This window comes from Paramisgurnus dabryanus, chromosome 4 (assembly GCF_030506205.2).
Source record: "Paramisgurnus dabryanus chromosome 4, PD_genome_1.1, whole genome shotgun sequence".
Classification (NCBI taxonomy): Eukaryota; Metazoa; Chordata; class Actinopteri; order Cypriniformes; family Cobitidae; genus Paramisgurnus; species Paramisgurnus dabryanus.
In genome coordinates, this window is record NC_133340.1 from 37,665,064 (window position 1) to 37,690,027 (window position 24,964).

Below are 24,964 nucleotides of genomic sequence, written 5' to 3' on the forward strand. Positions count from 1 at the left end.
CTTTTTAAATATGTATTTTATAATAAACATTCAAATAATGGTTAGCTGGCTATATTTTCTTAAAGAAATTTCTAAAAATCTGCGGTTTTCCAGACGAAGCATCTAATTACCCAACATTGAGTTGTTAAGATGCTGTGATGCCTTGTGAAGTTCATTTGAGTGGATGGGCACTAAAGGGTATTTAGAGCAAAGTCCTTGCAAAGCAGGGGAAGAGGAGAGTTTTAGTCTCAGTAGACGTTTACGTTTATTTTGCTTATACTAAGATGTAAGGTTAGTAGTATATTAGTTTTTTCAATCGCTAACAAGCGCTTACCCATACTTCAGATAATTTTTCTAAACACTTAACACAGAGTTCCACCTACAAAACACAATTGGCCAAACGCATAATTTTCTTCTCAAAAACACATTTTGTTAAATAAATACTATCTGCACATAATAACTTTACCAAAACACTGGAAATCTGACTCAAAATAAAATTATTCTTTCAAAGAATAACACTTCTTTTCACTTCACAAGGTACATGCAATCAATTAAAGTACACCAGGTTTCTAAATACTGGCTATTGTTGACATTACAAAAACTGCATAGACTTTTATGTTTCAGTTTTACAGGTATTTGCATGCAAAACATGTTTTACGTTTACGTTTTTACGCTAAATGTCTTGGTTGGGAACTGTGTGCCCACATGTACAGCAATGTTCACATTCAAAAGCATTTCAGTAAAAATCAGTTTTTCCCCTTACTCTTGACTACAGGAGGTAAAGTAGAAACACAATATGATAGAACAGAAAAAGTTTTACAGTATTGATCTTGATCATTTTTGAGGAGCTTTCCTCTTCTCCCAGAGGGTGGAAGACGTTGCATTCTTTAGAGGGACAAATTTTTTTACATATGCATTACTGTATGACCTTATTGACATGTCAAGTGAGAATAGAATCCATGTAAAATGCAATACTTACCTGTTGGTTTGTTGAAAGATGCGTATAATGGAGGCAACCTCCTAAAATTGGGCTGCACTCTTTCACCAGCCTCTCTTACTGAAATCAATGAATTTCATCACTGACTACTGTTCGTGCAGCCCTTGGAATGCCACCACCATGCATTCTTACAACTCTACATTGCGCTCTCCTTGGGTCTGCTCCTCTTACTGACCCTGCACCTCTTACTGACCCTGCACCTCTTACTGACCCTGCACCTCTCACTGCTCCTGCACCTCTCACGCTCCTGCACCTCTAACTGCTCCTCTCTCTGCACCTGCATCTCTCACTGCACCTCTCACTGGGCCTGCTCTTCTCCATGTGCCCCTTGCTTCCTCGTCCAGACATAACAGTGTTTGTCTGTTTCTGTTTTCAAAAAAATCACTCCTCAAAGTCCTGCTTTTACTGTATAAGTATCAATGTAAAAGAAAAAATAACCTAAGCCAGACTGGAATCAGCTGTGGTTGGCCCAATTTACCCAATATAAAGCTTTTTATACTGTATCTATATTTTGGAATATTGTTTTTGCTATTGTGAGATGTTGTGTGTAAGCATTCGTAAATACTACAAAAACAATCCATAATTTTGGTGGGAGGTATGGCTTGTCTGTTAAGAAAATGTAAGCATTGTGGAAATGTGTTTACTGACTGCATATTGTGTGAAAACAACATGAAATGAATTAATGGTATGGCCACAAAAGACCGATGCTGTGCTAATTGTGTTTAGAGTTTTGAAAATGTGACAACTGATTGGACAAATGCTTGTTAGCGACTGAAAAAAACTGTAATGATAGTCTTGTTCATGTTTGATTAAGAATATATTTGCCTATGCATTTCAGGATGGCCGTTCAACAGTAGTTTCAGCTTTGGCCACTGGGGGGCGGTTCAGAAAATGTGGAAAGTACGGACCTGATATGATCTGCTGTTGCTAAATACCGTGAGGTCGCGCGCGCACGCACGCACGCACACACACACACACACAGTTGTCTTGAGTGGTACGTCCAGTTGCATAAATGTGTCAGTTTAAACATTTTTGATTCAAGAAGTGATTAACCATGCTGGTTTCATAGACCTAATTCACAACTCTCTAAAATATATTTATTGTGAATTCTAGCTCTTGGTCAAACACATGAATAACACATTTAACCGCACTGACATTCATTTATGGTCAGTCTAGGTATAATTAAACTGAAAGTCTTGCTGTAGGGGCATGTTGTCAATGTAAGGTCAGTGTGTGTTCAATGAAGACATAAAATTTGTCTTCATAGTCATTCTGTGGAGCTCAAAAATGTTACTGTAAAGTAAACACAAAATATTCTCTGACTTTGTGTGGTTGGGCATGAAGATGATGCATTGACTTACTGTCAAAATTTAGTGTAATAGGTTACCACAAAACTCTCTGTCTATGCCTCAAGTCTATGTTGACTAGTGGAAATTTATCACAATAGTCGGTTTCTACTGGCTATAGAAAAATAGAAAGATAGATTATCACAACATAAGTTTTTTTTTACCGTTTGATATTGTGTTTCTGTGCGATGTCGTGAGATGAAATCATTATCTTGGTGTGTTATCTTGCTATCTAGTCGTATCATTATGTTGCTGTTAAAAATCACTTTTCTAATGTATGCAGTCTCCCGTTGACTTAAAATTGTTTAAGAATTGAAAATTGTCCCATCTGTGCAGGCCTAAGAGATGTGAGATGTTGAATTTCGTAAGTGGTCTAAATAAAAGACTTGTGGGTTTCCTGTTTTGAAATGTTTAGATTTCATTGACTTACAACTTTGCCATTTGACCGACTATATAAAAAAGTAGCCTTAAGAAGTATTTTGATTTAATGGACCAACCTTCATGTGTGTCTAAAGATGTAATACTTTGCATTGTCATAATTTTTATACAACAAGAAGCCGAACCAGAGTGAAAGTCCAGATAAGGACACTGGTGATTGGTTGATACACCTCTAACTTTACAAATGTCAAACTTAATTTTCCATTGGCGTGAACCAATCAGATGAGAGCTGATATCTGCATCACCACAGTCAGTTATTCACACTCACTCGCTGAGATGGAGACATCAAGAATTACTGCACTTATATGTAAGACAAATTACACTTTTTCATTTTTAATTTTGTTCATTTATTTATTTTTAATCATTTAAGCAGCTACTTTTTAAACTGAAATTTAAATGTGATTATTTGTGAAAATATTTTAAGCAATATTATTGTTTTTATTAATTGTCTTATTGCTTTTGCAGATTTTTTATTGTTTAGTCAGATCTATGGAGCAGATATTGAGATGAAGGTCAGACCAGGAGACAACATCACTCTTCACTGTGACCTTCCTTTAACTCGTGGTTTGAACATTGTGTGGATGAAAAACAGTTCTTACGAATTTCTACCCTCTATCATAATAGATCATCGGAAAGAGACCTTCAGACGTTTCAGTTTTCCTAAAAACTCCAACATTAATTCTTTTGATCTACATATTACTAACATTACAGTCTTTGATCTGGGACTGTACTACTGTGTTGAATATGACAGAAAGTTAAATAATGCAGAAAAAGGCAAATACCAATCTGATTTGTATTATTATGGAAACCGAACAACTCGTCTTTTTCTCGCTGGTAAGAAAGCAATTTTGAAAATTACTTGTAATTTAACTCGTTTAATTCTTGTAAACTATCTTTTTTTATTGTAATTTTTACAAAAATATTTGGAAACAGAACAAAAAAGTTGTTTATTAACATTTAATGTTATGTTTGTTTTTCTGAGTCAGTAACTTCATGTTCTGGAGACTCCAGCAGCACCATCTCTCCTCCTCCTGTATCAGACTGTTTCCTCTGCTGGACGCTGCTGGTCAGTGTTTGTGTTGTGTGTTTTCTCCTCTGCTTCATCTGTGTGTACTGCTTCTGTCAGAGGAAAACAACAGGTACTTACTGTTTTTCCTTTGCCATCATTTTAAATTTGATACTGTACACTGTCAGAAAAAAATTGTCCCAATCTGTCACTGGAACAGTACCCTTTAAAAAGTCCTAATATGTATTCGGTACAGATATGTGGTACTAAAATGAACCGTTTAGGTGCAATGGTGTACTTTTTGAAAGGGTACACCCCGAGTGACAGCTATAGAGAACATTTTGACCATTTTATCTGTTAATGCACAGAATTTAGCTCAGCAGATTCTGCATGGAAAATTTGATTGTCCTTCAACTTATATATGCAAAATACATTTTTAAAATGGTGTTATCATTTCAGATGGTGAAACTGTTAACAGAGAAAAGATAAAAAGTAGAAATACTTGTGAGGTATGAACAACACAAACACGCTCATGTTTAAGTACCACAGTGAAAATTACAGACCGTTTTTTCCGCTGTTTTAGTGAAAGTTGTTAAACATTGTACATATAAATATCATCAGCAATATAACTTCTATTCTAAATGCATAACCAAAATACCACACGTGATTTACTTAGAATTCAAGTAATTTGTATTTCAGGGTGATGATGAAGAGGTGTGTTATGCTTCCTTGGATGTGAAAGTCAGAAGAAAAAAACGAACCAAGAAGAAACAACAGCAGAGTTCAGACTTCAGTATTTATGCTCCGGTCAGAACAGACACAGTACAGAACTTCTGATGAGGATTTCAAGTACCATTATCGTTGAAACCTTTTGACTGAAGCAACTATTTAATCTCTAAAAAGCTTATAGACTTTCACTGACTTTGTGTGGTGGGTCATGGCATCTGACCCTCTCTCGCTGTCTGTTGACGAAAATGTGTTAGTGAAATCTATAATCTATAAGAGATAATATATAAGGGACAAAAGTACAGTGGCATTTTTTCATTTGGGTGTTGTTTTGTATTTCACTCGCCTTTGTTGAAGCAAATCATGAATAACAGGATGTCGGACAGGATGTGCAGCATAGTTCAAAGTAAAATACTTGTAGTTAGGAACATTTATCAATTTTTTACAATATCGAGAGATATAATTATTCTGGGCCTGCTGAATAGGTCAAGCTTGCAAAATCTAAAGCTGCTTTTGTGGCAACATTTTTACTTTGTCGCCAGAAGTCCATTAAGAATGAATTAATTAGTTTTTTTTTTTGGATTGGTGAATGTAAGATCGACCACTTAAATCATTTTAAAATAATTATTCTTTTCGCTCTTTTCCTGTAATGTCTCGGAGATCTTTAAATGTGTTATGTGTTCTTTTACATCATTTCACAAGCTGTGTTTTTTGGGGAAGGGTCTCTCATTTTCATTCATATAGACGATCTTACCACAAATGTTTCCACTGAAGTTCATAAGAGACAGAAATAAATGTGACATTGTGTGTGCTTGTTTACATGCATGTGGTCAGTTTGTGGTAGAATTGGTTTGTATGCATGCTGTGTCTGCAGTTTTCCTGTATACTTTCACACATTTACTCCGAAATGAAACCAATTGTGTGTATCTGTCTAGCTTTGAGAGCTCAGGGGTGGACATTGCAGTTTAACCACAGTTAAGGTAAAAACACAACATACAATGCAGTTAAGATTAAGACTATGAATTTCAGGTTACTCCACAATGTGTCTGTACAACTTATAAAAAAAACAAATATGAAAACAAATATCCTCATCTGAAAGTGACAGATCTTATTTTAATGGTTGAAGTAGTCAATGTGGACAGTTTTAGATTTGCTTTTGTAAAATCTGTACAATATACAAATAAATCAAAAGTTAACAGTCCAATTAATTGCCTGTCACAGAGAAATAAAATCATGATGATGAAACAAGATGTGTTGAAAACCTAATTTATTCAATATCACCATGTGCAGTGTAACAAATACCAGACACCAAGCATCATGATTTAGTGCCTTCTGCATTGAGACACAGATGAATCACTAAGGGTCGACCTATGGCATAGGCAACAAACTGTGTAGGCGATTTACAGTGTGCTCAGCGCCTCACAGAGTTTGTTTGTTGTAAGTGCACCCTCTCCTGAACAGTGTTGTTCACCCCTCTACCCATACAGTATATTGCAAATGTCAATTAATATTATTTTAGCATTAATTGCAATATGGTTACAATAACATACATTTGACACTAACTAAATGTCAACATTTCATGTTAGGCTAAATGAAACATAGCTTGCATCCTGATATGCAGACAGCCTAAACTAACCCACTTTTATCTAGTAAGATCCTAGATAATTTTTTGTTGTAGTTGACTTTATTGCATTAACTTGTTTAACCTTTAGGAGAGTTTCGGCGACCCCTTTTGGAAACTCGCGTGTAAAGCATCTGTGAAAAATTCAGCACAATGGACAGCGCTCAATGTAAAATGTAAGCATGCATTTGTACAGTACTCTGTGTCCGACAGATGTTAAAAAATATGTGGTTGTACTTTCTAAATCTTCAGGACGTATTAAGAAACGCATTAGCACCTTTAAGAAATAAAGTAAATACATATTTTATAATGAACATTTAAATGATGGTTAGCTGACTATATTTTCGTACAGCAATTTTGAAAAAAAGCATCTAATTAACCAACATTCAGGTGTTAAGACGCTGTCATGCCTTGCAAGTTAATTTGAATAGATGGCGATGGGCATTGAAGAGTCTTCAGAGCAAATTCCTTGAAAAACAAGGAAAGAGGAGAGTTTTAGTCTAAGTAGACGTTTACGTTTATTTTATATGCTTATACTAAGATGTAAGGTTAGTAGTGTATTAATGATAGTCTTGCTGAAATGTTTGATAAAAAATTTGCTTATGAATTTCCGGATGGCCGTTTAACAGTAGTTTCAGCTTTGACCACTGGGGGGCGGTTCAGACCATTTGGAGAGGCACGGACCTGATATTTACTTCTCAATGTGAGATCAATGTGTGTTCAATGAACATTTTTCCCCAAAATTATGTCAAGCCAAGACATTTTGATTTACCTATATAGAAATTTACTTTCACCACGTTCACAATGCAGCTTATCATGATACTTTCTAACTATTGGTTCCCCTTTGCCACTTATCTTTTTTGTAGTGCATGGGGATGTTGAATCAACGAAGTCACAGCACATCATGTTAATTTGTGACATGTTTTATTTGTCTTAAAACGAATGTGTTAAAATAACACATCTCATGTCTAGTTAAGGACAACACATTTAGTGTGTTGTCCTTGACTTAACAAATCTCTGTGTTATTTTTGGAACAACACACTTTGTGATGTTTTAACACATCTTGCATTGTCCCTGTTATTTATTTGTACTCAAAATCAACGCGCAATGACACATAATATGTTAAAATTACACATAATGTGTTAAATAGGATAACACAAAACAATGTGTTAAAATTAACACATCTTTTCTTAGAGTGTGTGTGCAGTGGTTCATATAATGTATTTATATTTCTCTTAAATAAAGGACTGGCCGGAAGTTGTTAATTGTTTTTTTGAGAGAGATGTAAGCATTCGGGGCCTGCTTAGTAGTTCAAGTATATGTTATGTTAGATGAATGTGTTTAAAAGTTAGATAAAAGTGTTTGAATCTTCAAACGTGTTACTTTCAGTGTTTTTTTTTACTTGGAGGAAGGATCTTCCATTCACCATCACAGACAATATTAACCACAAATGTTTCCACTCAAGTTCAGCACATATAAAACAAAAATAGACATGAAGATGTATGTGAAGGTGTAAATGCTTGCTTATGTGGTCAGTTTGTAGTGCATTTCATTTGTACGCATTCGTCACCTTTACTTGCTGTTTGATACACACAACATTTACATTTACACCTTTAGCAGACACTTTTATTTAAAGCGACTTACACAGATTAGGAAACAATAAAACGATTTGTCATATTGCCTACTTTATGTTTCAGACCATTTAAATAGATAATTCACCCAACATTTGTTTAATTAGTACAATTTACTGTGTGCTTACCATCATTTATCATCATTTTGTATTCAACAAAATAAATATCATTTATTGGGTAAATTATCCCTTTAACAGCATCATGGGTCAAATATATTCAAAATATTTCAGTATACAGTATTTCATCTATCTGTTGCATCTACTTTTTTGCCAGTACAAAGTACAAAGCTTAAACTATAAAAACAGATCACTGTAAAAAATTTCCCTGTAAAATAACAGTAAAGAGCTGGCAGCAGAGACGCCAGCAGTATACTGTTATTTTTACGGTATTTATACGTAAAATGACTTTACGGTAGTAGTCTGTAAACCAGAAAAACTGTATTTTTCTGTATTTATATAATTAACAGTAAAGAGCTGGCAGCAGAGACGCCAGCAGTATACCGTTATTTTTACAGTATTCATACGTAAAATTACTTTACGGTAGTACTCTGTAAACCAGAAATACAGAATACTTCTGTAGTCACACTCTTAAATGATTTCACCGTCTAGGAAACCCAAACATCCTGTTATTTTCAGGCCATCATTCTGCATGATTACCTTTTAAAAAAGGCCTGAGCCACATACACATTTTTTATTCTCATTCTTGCCCATATTTGATCTCTTTTTAATCACAGTATACTGTATTCATCAAAGAAAACGATAGAGGGCCATATGCCACTGCCCACATCAAACATTCAGACAAAAATGCTAAATATTGTAGCAGAATTATGTACAGACATAACACACACAAAATTAGTGACCTTTTGAGATGAACTTGGATATCCAATAAATTGCAATGCTTTTTCAATTGAAGACATACAATAATTATTCAAAAAGTTACAATGATAATGGCACCTGGATCTTTTCTAACCATCAGAAAGTCCATCAGAATTCTCATCAGAAGTTCTGTACTCTGTCTGTTTTGACCGGAGCATAAATACTGAAGTCTGAACTCTGCTGTTGTTTCTTCTTGGGTCGTTTCTGTCTTCTGGTTTTCACCTCCAAGGAAGCATAACACACCTCTTCACCGTCACCCTGAAATATACACAGAATTATATTAGAAACTAATACTCATTCTGAATCAATTGTGTTAAGTGACTTGTTTATATATTAAAATATTTCTTAGATATTTCTTAAAAATGATGCTTTATCAAGTCTTTAATGGAATAGGAAACAATGAGCATGTTTGTGTTGTTCATACCTCAGAAGTATTTCTAATTTCTATCTTTTCCTTGTGATCAGTTACACCATCTGAAATGAGTTAAAATAAGTACACCACTTCCTTCATAACAATTGTTTATACAAATATGACCATAGCAAATTTGCCAAAGGCTATTACTCCACATAATAGAAAATTATGACAAAGAAAGAAAAAGTATTAAGAAGTACCTGTAGTTTTCCTCTGAAAGAAGCAGTACACGCTAATGAAGCAGAGGAGAAAACACACAACACAAACACTGACCAGCAGCGTCCAGCAGAGGAAACAATCTGATACAGGAGGAGGAGGAGAGACAGCGGTGAAGGGTCCAGAACACACTTCTTCAAAACAAAAAATAAAGACAAACATCATGATAAATATTAATAAAGAATTATTTTGTTCATCTACAATATTTTTTCTCTGGGAAAGGTAACTTACAAGAATAACACAACACAAAAATATAAGTAAAAATGAAATAGACTTTTAGAAAATTGGTCTAAATGGCTTTCTTACCAGCAAGAGAAAGACGTGTTGTTTGGTTTCCATAATAGTACACATCAGATGAGGTATCTACATTTACCTTTACATCAGCACAGTAGTAAAGTCCCAGATCAGAGACTGTAATGTTAGTAATATGTAGATCTAAACAATTAATGATAGGGTTTTGAAGGAAGCTAAAACGTGGGTTGGTTTTTCTCTGTATCGTCATATAATCAATTATGAGAGAGGGTTGATGTTGATGAGAGCAGTTTCTTATCCATACAGTGTTGTAACCATGAATTAAAGGACAGTCACAATGAAGAGTGATGTTGTCTCCTGGTCTGACCTTCATCTCAACCTCTACTCCATAGATTATTGTCTGACTGAACAATAAAACATCTGCAAGAGCATAGAAAAATAAAAGGCAAACGTGAACTTTTGTCATACCAATACAAAGCGATTATTTATTTAACTCATATTTATATTTCTCTTTTTTACATTATTCATATAAATAATAACAGATAAAAATAAAATTTTCTTACATATAAGTGCGGTAACTCTTGATGTCTCCATCTCAACGAGTGAGTGTGAATAACTGACTCTGCTCTCATCTGATTGGTTCACGCCAATGGAAAATTAAACTGAGTTGAACATTTGAAGTGTGAGAGGTTTATCAGCCAATCACCAGGGTCCTTATGAAGTTTCGTACTGTTTGGGCATGTTTCTGCTTTTCATTGGTTTATAAAACAGGTCTTAAAATCTTTGACCATCAGACACACACAAAAGACAAAATGTAGCTAAATACAAGCATAAGGTCACAAATTTTCTTTTTGAAAAAGAAAATGGGCCGTTCAATCAAAGTTATACTGGAGGACCATAATGAATGAGTCTCTTTGTTTTGTTTTGTCATTTACTCTCAGAAAAAGGCACAAAAGCTGTCACTGTACCCTTTCAAAAAGAACATGTTTGTATCTAAAGGGTGCATATTAGTACCTCAAAAGTACATATTGGTGTCTCAGATATACATATCTATAACTAAATGGTACATATCTATATATTTGTTAAGCGTACCATCCCAGTGACAGCTTTATAGGCATTTTTTCTGACAGTGCGCCAATGCAAATTTTTATTAAACTGCAAAGCTGCGCTGCAACAAAATCTAAGCATGCAAAACAGGAAACCCACAAACATTATTCAGACTATTCAGACCACTTACAAAGCTCAACACATTTAGTGGCATATTACGTCATTAATTTCTCACCTCATATTTTTTAGTCGATCAGAGGCCACCAAGAACTAATTTTTCCATTAGCCTTTGTGGGTTTTGGTGTTAGTTTGAGTGTTTGTATTTCACTGGGGCAGTTTAAAATGCTTAAAATAGTTCTGCGGTTTATTTGATTCTTTTGTTCTTTTATTTACTTGACTTTTTGTTCATTGTAAATATTATATTGAATTATACTGTTTATATAGTAATATAATTAGATTAAGGCAGGGCTTTCTTTGAAACATGTCATAAAAACAGCACAACTAGTACAGATGAATTTTTTTCCAGGAGTAAAAAGAATTCACATCAACACCAATTTACAACTGACATCTTTACACATCATACTTAAACTTCAGTCTATTACTAAGGACTTGCATACAGACTAAACAAAAATGCATCATGCTCCATTCAGGTAAGGATTAGGATCTGAGATCAGGGGCTATATTTCATGTTATTGGTACTTTATATTGTATTTTGTTTGGCCTCTGTGATTGTCACTTGGCATTGACCACTGTGATGAAATCCTACCTGTCAACACTTGTGGCATAAACAAAGTGTTTTATAAACTATTAGAGTATAATTTGGCATTGCAGATGTGAAGGTCAATAAATCATGAAGGGATTAACAACGATTGGGGACAGATACGGTGTTTGTGTGTGTGTAGTTTTGTGTTTCTAAATTTTCCGGACTGCCCTCCAGTGACTGAAGCTGAAACTATTGTTAAACTGGCTTTACAGTGTAGTGCGTAAGCCCAAAACACGAGCAAACATAACTCTAATGTTATCCTAAGAGCCTCACTTATACTTTAATATTCTCCAAGCATTAAAATATTAGCATATAATGTGAACCTAATACTACTGAGACTAACACTGCCTTCATTAAATGGATTGTGATGTGGGGCACAGGAGGTCAGATTTTTGGTGCAGTTTTATCTCAGTCCACTAGGGAAGCTTAGAATTTCAGAGCAGAAACCAAAAATACGACGTGCTGTTGCCGAGTTTCTATGAGGCTGTGTTAGTTTGTGGCTGTACAAAAGTGCTTAACTCTCATGTTTAATGAGTTTTGTTGTAAAAATTTACAGAATTATGAAAATAGGCTAATTCACTGCATTTATATTCACCCCTTTTAATGTAGCCTACATAAATACAAAATCAGCTACTTAACAATTATGTTGGTTTATCAGGATGTGCTTTGTAGAATTCCTTGGATATTTACAAATTAACCTACTGTAAGATAGCTTATAAGGTAAAATCATTTTAAATTAAAATTTAAATATAATGTTCAAATACAATCACCTAAAGGATTATTAGGAACACCATACTAAAACTGTGTTTGACCCCCTTCGCCTCTCAGAACTGCCTTAATTCTAAGTGGCATTAATTCAACAAGGTGCTGAAAGCATTCTTTAGAAATGTTGGCCCATATTGATAGGATAGCATCTTGCAGTTGATGGAGATTTGTGGGATGCACATCCAGGGCACGAAGCTCCCAAAGATGCTCTATTGGGTTGAGATCTGGTGACTGCGGGGGCCATTTTAGTACAAAGAACCAATTTGAAATGATTCGAGCTTTGTGACATGGTGCATTATGCATGGTGCTGGAAGTAGCCATCAGAGGATGGGAACATGGTGGTCACAAAAGGATGGACATGGTCAGAAACAATGCTCAGGTAGGTCGTGGCATTTAAACGATGCCCAATTGGCACTAAGGGGCCTAAAGTGTGCCAAGAAAACATCCTCCACACCATTACACCACCACCACCAGCCTGCACACAGTGGTAACAAGGCCGAGGGATCCATGTTCTCATTCTGTTTACGCCAAATTCTGATTCTACCATCTGAATGTGTCAACAGAAATCGAGAATAATCAAACCACGCAACATTTTTTCCACTCTTCAACTGTCCTGTGAAGCTCATTCGGATCATTCTCCTCTGACCTCTAGCATCAACAAGGCATTTTTGTCCACAGGACCGACGCATACTGGATGTTTTTCCCTTTTTACATAATTCTTTGTAAACCCTAGAAATGGTTGTGCGTGAAAATTCTAGTAACTGAGCAGATTGTGAAATACTGAGACCGGCCCACCTGCACCCAACAACCGTGCAACGCTCAAAATGGATTAAATCACCTTACTTTCCTATTATGACATTCAGTTTGGAGTTCAGGAGATTGTCTTGACCAGGACCACACCCCTAAATGCATTGAAGCAACTGCCATTTGATTGGTTGATTAGATAATTGCATTAATGAGAAATTGAAACAGTGTTCCTAATAATCCTTTAGGTGAGTGTATATTTGGGGGCTGTCCATAGGCTGATCTTGTACTGATCTCTGGATCATAAACAAAAGTTTCCAAAAGAGGTCGCCAAAAAAATCTGTTAGGTGTCACCAAGCCTTATAATGGTTTTACACATCTATGCCAAAAGATAAATAACTGTAGGTAATTAAGCAAAATAACAAGAGGCAGTCTGACTATCATAAAATTTTTTGTGTCCACATTTGTGTAAACTTGCAAAATAATAAACCTTTTTTCAAAACAGTACTTTGGCGAAAACATGTTTTACTTAAAAAATGCAGGAAATGTTTCTGGTAAATATTAAATGGAATGTATATTATGTTAACTCTAGCTCTTAACACTTCTATCCTAAAGAATACAAGAATGTGTACTGCATGTGAAATGTGTTGCTTTAAGTCTGGGTGTGAACCTATTGCTGATAACCACAAAATCTTCCACTGCATTTGTGTGCATTAAGTAGGCACCAGCTAACACCTATTAGTGCACAAGAACAAACACAAGGCTGTGGTTTCCTGTTTAAGATGTCCGAATTGTTTCTCAGAACTTGTTTGTAGTTACAGGTAGATTTATGCCCTTAAAGATTTACATTTTATGTTTTAATAACTTTAATTAATAAAGCCCATCTTAGCATTGTTCATTTTAGCTATTCTGACACACACATTTGATGTAATTCAATGTTTTATTAATGAGATAAAGTAAAAAATCAAGATACAATTTAAATGTTTTACATTCACTGTTGTATCACATTATCTGGTCTAACCACTATGCGGTTTGTGTGTTGGTTAAAATGCATTCAAATGCAAGAAGAGCAGATGGCTCAGGACGGTTTATGCTGCACTTCAATTGTTGTTTTGTTTAAACTGTCAACCTCCACTATTAAGTTAACAATAATGACAAAGTTTATGTGCTATAAAACTTGATGTTATCTGCCATTTAAGTTCTGAGAGACACTGAACTATAGGCACCATGTCCATTTTGTGTGTGTGTGTGTGTGTGTGTGCTTATTAAACATTTTCAGACTAAAAATACAACAAATATCATGCTTTTCTTCAGAAAGATTATTCAAACAACTTTGACTTCATCTCGTCAAATATTAATTCTAATATTATTAAAACACAATTTATAGCCTGAGAATAGCTTTGGATGACCTAGAGACTCAAATGGACTTTTATGGAAACACTGTACAAGGTATGAACTTTATTTAAACACATGTAAATGAACACATTTTTTTATTTCTTCAATGATTATTGTGGCAATTTACAAAATATGTAAATAAGTTGTCTACAGTGTATTGCTTGTGTGTTTGGCAATTTATGTATTTGTACCTTAATGTGGTTGATGTATAACTGATAAAGTTCATAGCGATAACAAATCGAGTTCAGTAAGCCATTTCTGCTGGCAAAAGCTTAATTTACATAAACTGATCAGAGAGATTCACATCTTTTCATAGCGATGTACAGATGGCAGGAGTCTATAAGTGACTTCAGAATGATGGCAGAACTTTCCAGTCTTACTCATCTCACATTGATGTTTCTCTGTCGAATTCATCTGAAGTACATAAAGTACATTTGTTTAACCACACTTACATTTTTGACACGATAAACGTTTAAGGTTAATGGTAATGATAAAAATACCTTCATAACATTTACTGTGAGCATCGTTGCACTCTCATAACCTAAAACAACCACAAAGTGTGAAAATACGGTGCAGTGAGAAAATCTAAAATGCAAATCTGAAACAGAAACTTTAAGTTTGTTTTGAGTAAAATGTCAGTAAGATAAACATACATATATTATTCTGTCTAGTAATTTTAAGTTCACCGTTATATGTTATTACTTGTTTATGTCTACATACATGTAGCACTTGAAAGTTTCATGATCAATTCTGTGTGCAGTCTCTGGTAAGTAGAAAGAGTAAAAATATACCTGTAGTTTTTCTCTGACAGAGGCAGTAGACACAGATGAAGCAGTTGAGAAAACACACAACACAAACACTGACCAGCAGCATCCAGGGGAGGAAACAGTCTGATACAGGAGGAGGAGAGATGGTGAAGGATCCAGAAGACACTTCTTCAAAACAAAAAACATGATAAAAATTAACAAATAATTATTTTTTCAACAATTTACAAGCATAACAAATGCTAAATTAAAAATGACAAAGAACATCAGAAAATCTATCAAAGGCGCTTTTTTACCAGCAAGAGAAAGACGTGTTGTTTGATTTCCATAATAGTACACAGAAGAGTAAGTGCCACCCTTGATCTTTTTCTCATGTTCAGCACAGTAGTACAATCCCAGATCAGATACTGTAATGTTAGTAATATGTAGATCAAAAGAATTAATGTTGGAGTTTGGAGGAAAGCTAAATCGTGGTATGGTTTCTTCAGAAATCATCACAATATCAATTATGAGAGAGGGTTGATGTTCATGAGAGCAGTTTCTTATCCATGCAATGTAACCATGAGTTATAGGACGGTCACAGTGAAGAGTGATGTTGTCTCCTGGTCTGACCTTCATCTCAACTTCTGCTCCATAGATTATTGTCTGACTGAACAATAAAATATCTACAAGAGCATAGAAAAAAAGATAATAAAATGTTTAAAAGTAGACTTGTGTCACATCAATACAAATCTAATCATACTTATATTTATGTTAAAACAACAGCTTTCTTACAATATTAAAATAAATAATATCAGATGAAAAGTATAATTTGTCTTACATATAAGTGCGGTAACTCTTGATCTCTCCATCTCAGCAAGTGAGTGTGAATAACTGACTCCGGTGATGCAGATCTCAGCTCTCATCTGATTGGTTCAAGCTATAGAAAAAAAAACTTTGTTGACGATTTGAAGTGAGAGGTTTATCAGCCAATCACCAGTGTCCTTCTGAACAGCTTCGTTCCTGTCTGTATGTGTTCCTGCTTTTTGGTTTTTATTTAAATTATAACTTTTGACCAGCAGACACACAAAAAAATCAAAATAAAACTTATATTTAAGCTTGATATGTTTTATCACTGTATGTTTAAATCGAACATCGATAAAGAAAACAAATCACATAAGCATGTTAAGTTGAGAAACGTTCACATAACCGGCACAAATTTTCTAACTGTTTATAAGAAACTGTTTAACTAAATGAACATTAATAATTCATGAGCTTGTTTGTTTTGTTATAGGGGCTTCAAACTGCAAAGCTGCACTGCAAAAAAACAAAAACAAAAAAAACAGGAAACCCTCAAACATTTCACTCAGACCACTTACAAAGCTCATCACATTTAGCGTTGTATTACTTTATCAAATTATTGAGTGTATGTATTTCACCGAGCAATCTAAAATTCTCAAAATAGTTTTTTTTTTATTATTATTGTGTGATATAAATTGCATTACATTTAAAGTAATTTAATTAGATTAAGGCAAGTATCTGTTTGGAATATGTTCTTTATACACTTTTATATTTCAAAGATAAATATTTAATTTTATAAAGCTTTATATTAGCCATGATTTACTAGCAAGAGTTTTAAGAATTCACATCAACATCCCTTTATTTCAGCTTCAGTTAGAGATTTGTTTAAAACTGACCTCTGTACACAGACCTTATTATATTAATAAAAACCAATTTATAAACACAAGTACAAAATACAGTTATATACATGCTCCATACACATTATTATTAAGTAAAGATCTTAGATCGGTCACAAAAATAAATGTATACCTACTTTATATTGAATACTGTATTTTGCTTGCCATCTGTGATAGCCGGCACTAAACAATGTGTTGAAATTTCACTAACATAAACTTGTTTCATAGTTAGAGAGTTTTGTAAGCAGTTAAAGTATATGTTGTGAGTCACACAAAAAGCAGCAACAACAGATCAAATTCTTTGAAGTGCCTCCCAGTGGCCGAAGCAGCATTGTAGATTTTGTCTGTAGTTACATCTCAGTCCACTAGAGGGCAGTTGAGAAATCCAAAATGTGATCTGTGTTTGCCTAGTTCCTGATGTTGGTATGCAGAACCGTTTCTAGCCGTTTAGACGCCATTGGGACCCCCCACAAACAAGATCATACAATTATACATGCAGTATTACTTACAAAAAACATGTAAAAATCATGCAATCATGCAAAAAAGTCCAGAAGACAAAACTTATGACAAATATGAATAAACAACAAAATTAGAGAAATCTGAGAAAGGTATATTTTACAAGAATAACATGCAAAATAAAAAGTTAAAATTACAAAGAATATCAGAATATCTAGCAAAAGTGCTTGCTTACCAGCGAGAGTTACAACACAGTATCTGACTCTGGTGATACAGATATCAGCTCTCATCTTATTGGTTCAAGCCAATGGAAAATAAAGTTGGAGATTGAGAGGTGTTTCAACCAATCAACAGTGTTTCGCTCTAATTTGGCTGTTTTGTGCTTCTTATTGGTTAAAGACAAAAGCCATTATGTTTTGACTTAGGTCCCATTTAACTGTATATGTTTGATTCCAACACGCAGATAAGCAATGTTGTGCTTTGCATTTTACACATACTCATAAGTCAAGATTTTCCAATAGTGTCTTAATGTTTGAAAGGGAACTGGTCTTTTAAATAGTTTAAAAAGTTCATATGGATGACCATAATTCATGAGGTTGATCTTGTTTGCTATAGTGGGTCAAACTGCAAAGCTCAGAGACTACAAAATCTAATGTAAATACAGGAAACCCACATGCCTTTCATTAAGACCAATTACAAACTTTTCACATTTACTCTTTTATTATGTCTTCAAACTCTCACCCACATCTCTTAGTTGATCATTGTACACCAAGAAGTGTATGTATTTGCCTGGAACAACTTGAAAATATTGAAAAATCGTATGTGATTTGATATATTGGCCATTCTCACGGATTTTGTGTATAGCCTGCTATTAAAATGTTGTGCAATACATACACCAAAGTCCAATTGTGCATGCATAAACCATATGCAATATCTCTGATGCTTGGGATTGGGGTTAGAAGAACTTTCTGTTATATTTTAGACATCCCAAACTTCAAGACTAAGCCTAATTCCAAGTGACAATGGTTTAAAAATAAAAACTATTGAGAAACCAATACATAAAATTACATGAAAAGATGCGTGGTATTGAATCAACAGGAAGGAAAGATCTTAGTTTGGTTCCAGTAATGAATATCATACGGAAGAGCAGTTTTCCTTGTATTTTGTTTGACCTCTTTATAAACATATTGTAAACTGTTGCAATGGTTTGGAGACCTGTGCCCCCCAGTGGTTGAAGCTGAAACTATTGAACTTCCTTCCTGAAATGCCCTGCACATAAGCAAATATAATGTAACACTCCAGCAGTAATTACAATAATATACTCCTAACCCTACATTTAAATGTTGGCATATAAAATAAACGTAACTACTGAGACTGACAATTCTCCTTTTCTACTTGCTTTGCAAGGACTTTGCAATAAAAACCCTTTATTGCACATCCAAATGTCTGCTTGTGTTTTACATTGGGCGCTGTCCATTGTGCTGAATGTTTTCTATACAAGAGTTTCCTAAAGGGGTCGCCAAAACTCTATTAAATGTTAAAGAATTAAATTAAAGGGGCAACTTGGAAAACAAATTATCTGGGATCTAAGTAAATAAAATTGGCCTAGTTCAGGCTCTCTGCCGACCCGAAAGTAGGCTTCTCTTTGGCCTACACAGTGTAAACGTAATGTAAATTGCTAGTTGTATAAGGCAAATTATACAGGTTTGACTAAAAAAAATTCAACAATTCAACAGTATCTGTAGTTCCCTTTCAGTCGGTCACTACGACGTCACGTCGTGACCGACGAATTGGGAACTCGCTTAGAGAGACCAATCTGCTTCGAATACTACTAAAACGCCAATGAACTTGGCATTGAGATATTTGCATAATGCTGGCGCCGCCCCGCCAGGTGCGTATATAAGCAGCAGGTGCAAATAAGGAAATTAGCTTTTTATCGCTTCGAAAGCCGGCAGTATCTGCTACTGAGAAGCTACTCTACTCTGGTGGGATTCGATTGCTGAAGTTGGTTGGACTAGCAGTACCACAGCGGACGCTTCGCTTAATTCCACGACTCTACATCTTTATTTTGTTTTGAGTTTAGTGTGTGCGTTGCCTTTCCCTGTGCGCATCATCAACTGAGCATCTGAGTGAATTTCCCTAAAAGAGTGATACGAGAGAGCTTTGTGCCTTGTTAAAGGCAGCCACTCTCTCGTATATCCGGACATCAGCGTCCTTTTCAGGATGGCTTTTCGTCCGTGCGATCTTGGGTGCGGCAAATACATGGGTCCGAAGGACGGTCACGAGCGTTGTCTTTCGTGTTTGGGCATCGAGCACGCAGAGGCAGCGTTCGCTGGGGGTAAGTGTTCTCACTGCGAGAACATGTCCCTTGTGGATTTGCGCAGACGGTTGTCTTTCCTCCGGGAAAAACGCAACCCTCGTCATGCGAGTGCTGAACGCCGCCACGGTGCGGCTGTGAAGCTCTCTAAAGACGACCTGCGCATCACTGTGCTGAGCCGAGCGGGGGATTCGTCCTCAAGCTCTCAGCCTCCTCATCCACAGCCGGTTGATGTGCCGATGGAGACTTCAGCGTCGTGTTCTACGATGTCTCTAGAATCCATCGTGCCGCCCTCCGGGTCCACCGACGCCGCAGCATCCGAGGGTGGGCCTCCTCCCCCTGACGTGGACCCCGACGCCCTTCCTCCCTCTGGTCGGGTTGGGACGCCGGAGTTCGATCCAGAGATGGTGGCCGTGCTCGCTCGAGCGGCGGAGACCGTAGGGTTAGAGTGGGTTCCCCCCCCTCAGCCCGAACCGTCCCGCCTGGATGATTGGTTCTTTGGAGCTGCCCGGGTTTCACAACCCTCTCCACCGGTGCCTTTCTTCCCCGAGGTGCACGAGGAGCTGACTAGAACCTGGAAGTCGCCGTTTTCTACGAGATTACGGCCGTTTCAGCCCTCCCCCCTCACCTCCCTCACCAGCGGAGCCGCTAAGGGTTATACGGGGATCCCTCCCGTGGAGCGCGCTGTCGCGATGCAACTGTGTCCGGCACACGCTCCCTCTTGGAAGGACCGCCCAACCCTCCCCTCTCGTGCCTGCAGACAGTCCTCCGGTTTAACGGGCGCTGCCCACCAGGCATGTGGAGAGGCGGCTTCAGCCCTGCACGCAATGGCGTTGCTGCAGGTTCATCAAGCGAAGGCCTTGAGGGATCTGCACGAGGGAGGACACAACTCGCCTGTCCTTTCGGAGCTCCGGGCTGCCACTGATCTGGCTCTTCGCGCTACGAAGGTGACAGCGCAGGCGATTGGTCGTGCCATGTCCACGATGGTGGTCCAGGAACGCCACTTATGGCTATGTCTGGCGGATATGTCGGATGCGGAGAAGAACAAGTTCTTAGACGCTCCCGTGTCCCAGGCTGGTCTCTTCGGTGAGTCGGTGGAGTCTTTTGCCCAGCAGTTCTCCGCCGCCCAGAAGCAGACGGAGGCGATCGCTCAGATCATGCCCCGGCGCAAGCGACCTGCATCTCGCCCTCCAGCGCCGGCGGCCCCGTCTGCTCCTCGCCGAGGGCGCCCTGCGGCGGCTGCCTCCACCCCCCCCACTAGAACATCTTCCAGGCCACGGAGGGGGAACAGCCGTCGGCAGCCCGCCCCGCCCGCCCCACCCGCTTCCCGTGGTAAACGGAAATCGAAGCGGCCCTGAGACGGGCGACCTGGAATTGGATGGGATCACTCTTCGGGAGACGGTGACGGCATCGCTCCCTCCACCGGTAGAGGGCCGGATGGAGAATCCTTGGTTTCGTTTTGTTTCTGTTCCGCCGGCTTCTCAGCCGGCACCCACAAAACCACAAAAAGAGTGCATTCCTATTCCTTCTCCAGGTCTTCAGAGGATCGAGAGAGATGTGAGCGGGCATTCACATGCTCTTCCTCCCTCTCCTCTATCGCCAGCGGGTGTTCTGAGGAGTTCCAGCTCTCCGCTGAGGAGACGGGACCACCAGCACCCTCTTCGGAGTCTGTGCTCTCCGCTGAGGAGACCAGACGACCGTCACCCTCAGCGGGCTCAGGTCAGTGTCACACACACACATACTGTAGATACTTATGCTGTCCCAGCAGACGTACCGGCAGTACCACCTGTCCCGCTCCGCCGCCCCCCCGCGGGTACCCCGGTAGTGCCGTTAATTCCCCTCGTACGGTCCCTGGGGGCTTGGCTTCAGCTTCCCAGCCCGTCTCGTTGGGTTTTACGCACTGTCCGCCTCGGTTACGAAATACAATTCAACCGGCACACACCCAAATTCTCGGGCATTCGTTTCACCACGGTGAAAGCGTCCGATGCACATGTACTGCGTGCAGAGGTCGAAGTCCTGCTGGCGAAGGACGCGATCGAGCCGGTCCCTCCAACCGAGATGAGATCGGGCTTCTACAGCCCGTATTTTATAGTACCCAAAAAGGGCGGGGGGTTACGACCGATCTTGGATTTGCGCGTTCTGAACAAATCTCTGCAGAGGAGGTCTTTCAGGATGATAACACCGAAGCAAATATTCAATTCAATTCGCCCCCAAGATTGGTTTGCGGCTATAGACCTGAAAGACGCGTACTTTCATGTGTCCATTCTCCCTCGTCACAGACCGTTTCTCCGGTTTGCATTCGAGGGACGGGCATACCAGTACAAAGTTTTACCGTTCGGGCTATCCCTCTCTCCCCGTGTGTTCACGAAAGTAGTGGAGGCGGCGTTAAAACCCCTCAGAGAGAGCGGCGTTCGCATATTGGCTTACCTCGACGATTGGCTTATAATAGCGCATTCTCGACGGACGCTTTGCGAACACAGAGATTTAACGCTTCGGCATCTCGCCCGTTTGGGTCTTCGGGTCAACTGGGAAAAGAGCAAACTCTGCCCCACGCAGAGGATCTCTTTTCTCGGGATGGAACTGGACTCGATCGATTTATCGGCGCGTTTAACAGAAGAGCGCGTCCAGTCAATTCTGACTTGCCTCGGTTCATTCCGAGGGAAGAATGCGGTCCCGCTGAAACAATTTCAAAAGCTCCTGGGGCATATGGCAGCAGCAGCGGCCGTGACACCGCTCGGACTGCTCCATATGAGACCGCTTCAGCGTTGGCTTCACGATCGAGTCCCGAGGAGAGCGTGGCGCGCCGGCATCCATCGTGTAACCATTACACCTGCGTGTCGCCTAACATTCCCCCCGTGGTCGGACCCCGCGTTTCTCAGGTCCGGTGTGTCCATGAGACAGATCGCTCGGCATGCTGTTGTACATACAGATGCGTCCGACACGGGCTGGGGTGCCACGTACGACGAGCTTACGGCTTCGGGGGTGTGGACAGCACCCCAGTTGCACTGGCATATCAATTGCCGAGAGTTGTGGGCAGTATATCTGGGACTTGTACGCTTCGCTACGGAGCTGCGAGGGAAGGATGTACTAGTACGCACCGACAACACTGCGACCGTTGCGTATATCAACCGTCAAGGCGGTTTGCGCTCCCGTCACCTGTCGCATCTCGCTCGTCATCTCCTCCTTTGGAGTCAGAAGCATCTGAGGTCCCTTCGTGCCATTCACATTCCGGGCTCGCTCAATACAGCAGCGGACGCGCTTTCTCGAGCTGCGCGCCCCGGCGAATGGCGACTCCACCCCCAGACGGTCCAGCTAATTTGGAAGAAGTTCGGTCGTGCGCAGATAGACCTGTTTGCGTCGCCGGACGATACCCACTGTCGCCTATTTTATTCACTAACCGAGGGCAGCCTCGGCGTGGACGCGTTGGCACACAGCTGGCCTCGGGGGATGCGCAAATACGCATTCCCCCCAGTGAGCTTAATCGCACAGACACTGTGCAAAGTCAGGCAGGACGAGGAGAGCCTTTTACTGATCGCCCCATATTGGACGAGCAAGAATTGGTTTCCAGAGTTAATGCTCCTCGCGACAGCCCCTCCCTGGCGGATTCCCCTGAGGAAGGACCTTCTTTCTCAAGGAGGGGGCACATTATGGCACCCGCGCCCCGACCTGTGGGATCTCCATGTGTGGTCGTTGAGCGCGCGCAAGGTTTAAGTGATTTACCGCAAGCGGTATCTAACACAATCAACGCGGCACGAGCTCCGTCTACGCGACGGGCTTACGCGTTTAAATGGAACCTTTTCGTCACCTGGTGCTCTTCGCAACGCGAGGACCCCAGAGAATGCCCTATTAACATCGTGCTTTTATATCTTCAACATAGGTTAGACGGTAGGCTGTCACCCTCCACCATTAAAGTTGATATCGCTGCTATTTCTGCTCATCACTCACTTATTAACGGCAGATCAGTTGGCCAGCATGATTTGGTTATTAGATTTTTAAGAGGCGCTCGTAGGCTAAACCCCTCGCGCCCTCCTTCTATTCCTCCCTGGGACCTGTCCATGGTGCTGAAAGCCCTTCAGGCCCCCCCGTTCGAGCCTTTGCAGTCTGTGAGTCTGAAGCTTTTATCAATGAAAGCTCTGACCCTGCTAGCATTGGCCTCAGTGAAGAGAGTAGGGGATTTACATGCATTCTCTGTTGACGACTCGTGCCTTCAGTTTGGTCCTGCTGCCTCAAGCGTAACATTGAGGCCCAGACCAGGCTACGTGCCCAAAGTTCCCACCACTCCTTTCAGAGACCAGGTGGTGAGCTTGCAAGCGCTGCCTCCGGAGGACGCAGACCCAACCATGGCTTTGTTGTGCCCCGTACGCGCACTGCGACTCTACGTGGATCGCACGCAAAGCCTCAGGACCTCAGACCAGCTCTTTGTTTGTTATGGTGGCCAGCAGAAAGGGAAAGCTGTCACTAAGCAGAGGATGTCTCATTGGATAGTTGATACTATCGCCCTGGCTTATAATCTTCAGGGTATTCCTTGCCCCTTTAATTTGAGAGCGCACTCCACACGGAGCGTTGCCTCATCTTGGGCTCTAGCTCGTGGTTCCTCGCTAACAGACATCTGTAGAGCTGCTGGTTGGGCGACACCTAATACGTTCATTAGATTTTACAGTGTTCGTATCGAGCCTGTATCCTCTCGTGTTCTTTCCTCACCAGGGAGGGCACGGAGAGCAGACTCGCATGTCGGCTTGCAGCCTCCAACTGATGCTTCATAACTGTGTCAGTATGGAAGGCCTTCAGAGCAAAAATGCGTAATGGTTTGAATTGCTCTTCCTCCGCTGCCTTGGCAGCCTTTGTTGCGGAGCATTGGCTGTCAGCCTTTCACTAGCTGTATCCTCGCGAACCTACGTGTCTGGCTCGGGCTCCACATTGTGTCCCACCGGGTTCCATTGTGAGTATTTTTCCGTGGGGTTAATCCTACTAGCCCACGTTTCCCTTAGCAGAGCACTGCTTTGCTTACACAGCCACGGCTGTCTTATTCTCTCAACTACGGTTGACTTTCGCCCACCATTAGCCCTTAAGACGGGTGGTGGCTTCCGCAGCGTTCCTATCCCGCTCAGGTAGGGCGCTTCCCAGTCGCTGGCACTTCTGTGGGGTTAAAGGAACATCTAGTGCCCGGCCTTCTGCCTTAAAACCTACCTCCTCCTCCTTAAGTGGAACCGGAGGGCTTTTACGCAGTCACTGGAAGAGGTCAGCCCCTAGTGGCGTTTTGATAGGGATTCCCAATTCGTCGGTCACGACGTGACGTCGTAGTGACCGACTGAAAGGGAACGTCTCGGTTACGGATGTAACCCTCGTTCCCTGAAGGAGGGAACGGAGACGTCACGTCCCGTCGCCACAGGTGCTGCCACCTGCTGTTACGGCCGGTCACACTTTCCGGCTTTCTCAGCGAAAAAGAAGCTAATTTCCTTATTTGCACCTGCTGCTTATATACGCACCTGGCGGGGCGGCGCCAGCATTATGCAAATATCTCAATGCCAAGTTCATTGG

The 24,964-nt window shown here is 39.9% G+C and overlaps 2 protein-coding genes across 2 annotated transcripts in view; both read left to right on the forward strand.

The window, feature by feature from the left end:
- Nucleotides 1-24,964, forward strand: part of LOC135736145 (uncharacterized) — a 57,374-nt gene that overhangs the window by 10,905 nt on the left and 21,505 nt on the right. The gene's annotated exons all lie outside the window — the stretch shown is intronic.
- Nucleotides 2,983-4,603, forward strand: LOC135736124 (uncharacterized). Its single transcript, XM_065254909.1, has 5 exons — nucleotides 2,983-3,067; nucleotides 3,226-3,594; nucleotides 3,747-3,899; nucleotides 4,226-4,275; nucleotides 4,466-4,603. The coding sequence occupies exons 1-5, from the start codon at nucleotides 2,983-2,985 to the stop codon at nucleotides 4,601-4,603; spliced, it is 795 nt and encodes a 264-aa protein (XP_065110981.1).